Genomic DNA, 3,578 nt, shown 5'->3' with positions numbered 1-3,578 from the left:
TTTGCTATTCTATAGGTTGTGTCTAGCAGCCATGCATCACAATGAGAATGCTGACCGTGAGCAAGCCACAACAGCTTCGAAGTGGCCTATCCAAAATCAAAGAGGGGAGAATGTACCGCTAAGCCTGTAAAGAAGGACTCTACATGCAGTAAGTTGTGAAATATTTGTGTTTTTATTACAAACATAACTTACATTTTAAATGATTATAGCCACACTGAATTATATATACAATGAAAGTGTTACATGAAATAAAATAATAAATTATTATATGAATGCTATATTTTTCAGTGTACGTGGGTGAGCTGATGAGGCTGGTGTTTGAGGAAGTCTTTGAGGACCCAGCACCCTTTGTGGAGGAGATGAACACAATCTCCATCCCAAAGGACCTGTCCACTCAATTTGACAGGCCCTCAAAGGAGGAAGTGGTTACCCCGCCCGCCATGTCTCCCGTTTCAGTCAAGGGGAGGTCGGAAGCCAACCTACTGTCCAGCCGGATTAGGAAACTCCTGGCGTATCCGGCGGACAACACATGACGGGAGGACCACTCTGATGCCTCGTCCTAAAAAGCCCCGGCAGCAGCTTACAAAGCTGCGATGGGCAAGATGCCGAAAAAAGAAATGGATGATATACAGTGTGTATATGTAAATATTTACACATGTTCATTTTGTACATTTCTAAAAATAAAGTTTGATGAAAATACTTAGTAGCCTTTCTTCCATGAATTATTTGCTCCTATAACAAACCATGATTTCATTTTTCATCAAACACAGTAGTAGTTTATTACAGGTAAGAATAACTTACTCTTCTTCCGTTCTACGCCTCAAAGGTCCATAATCGAATCTGTACATGTTATGGAGGTTCTTCAGGGTGTAAGAGTTGAGACAGTTTGGCTCTAGTCCTGAGTGGTGTACCATGCACATAATAGGTGCTGGGACTTGGTTCATTGCAACACACTCTAACTCCATAAACGTCCAGGAGCGACGCTTGGTCAGGGTCCCCGAGGCCTGCAGTTGTGACGCTCCAATCAATGTTGTGTAATTAACAAGGATAATCTGGTGTTTTTTAGTTGATGAGTAGTGCAGATATCACTGTCAAATCAATCGACAGTAAGGGGAATACTTACTTCCGGGTGTACAATTCTCCGTTATCCAATGGGAGTGGGCGCTCACATTGCCGACACAAACGAATGCCGTGCTTCCATGAGCGTCAAATCCCGCCGCAGATGGGAATACATTGCAATCAGTTGAAAGCTATTTGCGTCCCTTTATGAAGCTGAAGGAGCCTAGGAGCGTCACAACTGCACGCCTCGGGGACCCTGACCAAGCGTCGCTCCTGGACGTTTATGGAGTGAGAGTGTGTTGTTCATTCGCGTTAAAGCTATAGGAAGGTAAGATATTTGTAACATAACACGTTTAGCAATTAAACCATCCATGGCAAGGTTTACAAAATAAACATTCAATTACTAAGGAAGAAATAAAAGGGCATATAATAGTCTATTGACTTGACAAATATGTATGGTGTATATAATGTTGTGTGCTACTGTTGGTGTTTCCAGCTAGCTGGCTACATAACGTTGTAACTGTCAGCTAGGCTACCTTTCTAATTTCTTTGCAACAGACGTTTTCCACTTCGGTAGGCATCATGGCGCAGTTTCCACAAGTGCACCAAAATAACAACAGTTGTAGGTATAGTTCGGTTAGTTAGCGGGAAGGGGTGAGGAGGCCCGTGTTCTCCGGAGGAGCCGCAGAGCCGAAGTACTTCTCGTTGGGACGACCGAGGAACGTATGACGTGCCGCGGTGACAGAGATTGACTATGCATTGTTATTATTATTGTTGTTTAAAGGAGTGAGTGTTAAATCTCTTTTTTTCGAAAATATGTTGGGTTTCTTCAGACTTAAATCTCAAAATCCTTTTTTTTAATACTTTTGATCACATCCCAAAATGTTTCCTCATGTCATATTTCTCAAGACACTTAATTGTGTGTCAAACCAAAACCAGGCTTATGTTTACATGATAGTTATAGTGAATTCAAATATTAATTAAATGTACAGACATTTTATTTTAAGTTTTAATTTCTTTTTAACAATTAAAAAAATATGATTTATTGTTTAATATTTACAGATTCTGATCTATGAACTATGAACTGACGGTTGGCCTGTTTTCCATCATCATTATTATAGAAAATAAGTAAATATTGTAATATTATTAATATATGTTTTTATACATTTTACTTGAGTGAAAGAAGTTATACAACTTTAGAAAAAATTCTGTTATAAGTAATTATTTAGAATATTTATTTTTATTTATAAATAAATTATCAAAATAGTTAATCTGATAATCTCCTTATATATAAAATATAAAACTACATTCATATACCACACACATGTTTTCAAAGGCTTTGAGAATATAGCTTTATTGATAAATACAAATATATAATTTCATATAATAGACACAAAACTAAGAGTGAAGTTCCCTGCACATAAAATAAACATATATTTAGACAACAGTTTATATACTGACCTGAGTTCTGCATAATAATATATAAAGCTGAGAACAAACAAATCAGCAGCAGTTTCATATTATGGGATGTAATGATGAGTCCAGCCTGCAGGGGGCGCAGTGCTCCACTGTTTACATTGAAAACAAAATAATAACAAATACACTACGAAGCCAATATGATGCATATTTTAACATGTTATTAATATAACTTAATGTATTTGATGTATGTGTTGTTGCTTATGAATGCCCTGCATGTCTTCCTGTGTTTTCCTTTATTTAAAACATTTAATAAGGTGGAAAATACACAGAAATAACTGACGTAAAATATGAAAAACTTACACTGTTTCCAACGACTCTTAATATTCTGTGATCTTGATTGGCTCCAAATTATAATATGTTTAAACTTGACCTTTGCTTTAACTTTCTTCCAAGTTTCATTACAATTAAGGCACTAGTTTTTCTGTATTTCTGCTAAAAACAGACAAACTGAACCAAAGACTCAACATGTATATGTAAGTCCACATATGTTTTGCCATATATTAAATCCCCATACCATAACAAGTCTATAAAACATATAAAAACCTCAATAAATACACAATAAAAAGGTATAAACTAAACATTAGAGGATCAATATAGTGGTTATCCTTTATACACAATGTAGTTGGTGCTGAGTTCAGGTGCAGTGGGAGAAACGGGCTCTCAGTGGTCGGTGTGTTTGTACTGCAGACTGGTTCCATGGTTCAGAGGCAGCATGCTGTTGGAGAGAGAGCCAGAATAACACCAGCAACACAGACAGGACTACAGACAGACAGACAGACGACAGACAGACAGACAGACAGACAGACAGACAGACAGACAGACAGACAGCACAGACAGACACACAGACAGACAGACAGACAGACAGAAGGAGAGAGACAGACACAAAGACAGATTTATTTAAGAGGACATATTCTGCTGATGTTCAGGTGTATATCAGTATGTAGTGTCTCTACTTTAAAGAGTCCTCTCCTGCTGATGTTCAGGTGTATATCAGTATGTAGTGTCTCTACTTTAAAGAGTCCTCTCCTGCTGAGGCACAC

The 3,578-nt window shown here is 37.7% G+C and overlaps 2 protein-coding genes across 2 annotated transcripts in view; one reads left to right on the top strand and one right to left on the bottom strand.

Annotated features, from left to right (window-relative positions):
- Positions 1–533, top strand: part of LOC104955751 (uncharacterized) — a 1,806-nt gene extending 1,273 nt beyond the window's left edge. Inside the window, exon 5 of the mRNA XM_010783141.1 lies at positions 289–533. Within this exon, the coding sequence (XP_010781443.1) occupies positions 289–533 (245 nt within the window). The remainder of the gene's footprint in view (positions 1–288) is intronic.
- A 2,665-nt stretch (positions 534–3,198) lies between these two features.
- LOC104955750 (endothelin B receptor-like) overlaps positions 3,199–3,578 on the bottom strand; it is a 6,633-nt gene continuing 6,253 nt past the window's right edge. Inside the window, exon 4 of the mRNA XM_010783139.1 lies at positions 3,199–3,253. Within this exon, the coding sequence (XP_010781441.1) occupies positions 3,199–3,253 (55 nt within the window). The remainder of the gene's footprint in view (positions 3,254–3,578) is intronic.

This window comes from Notothenia coriiceps, unplaced genomic scaffold (assembly GCF_000735185.1).
Source record: "Notothenia coriiceps isolate Sejong01 unplaced genomic scaffold, NC01 NC01_scaffold00024779, whole genome shotgun sequence".
Lineage (NCBI taxonomy): Eukaryota > Metazoa > Chordata > Actinopteri > Perciformes > Nototheniidae > Notothenia > Notothenia coriiceps.
The sequence above is the reverse complement of the archived record's forward strand: the minus strand, read 5'-3'. Positions and strand labels throughout refer to the sequence as shown.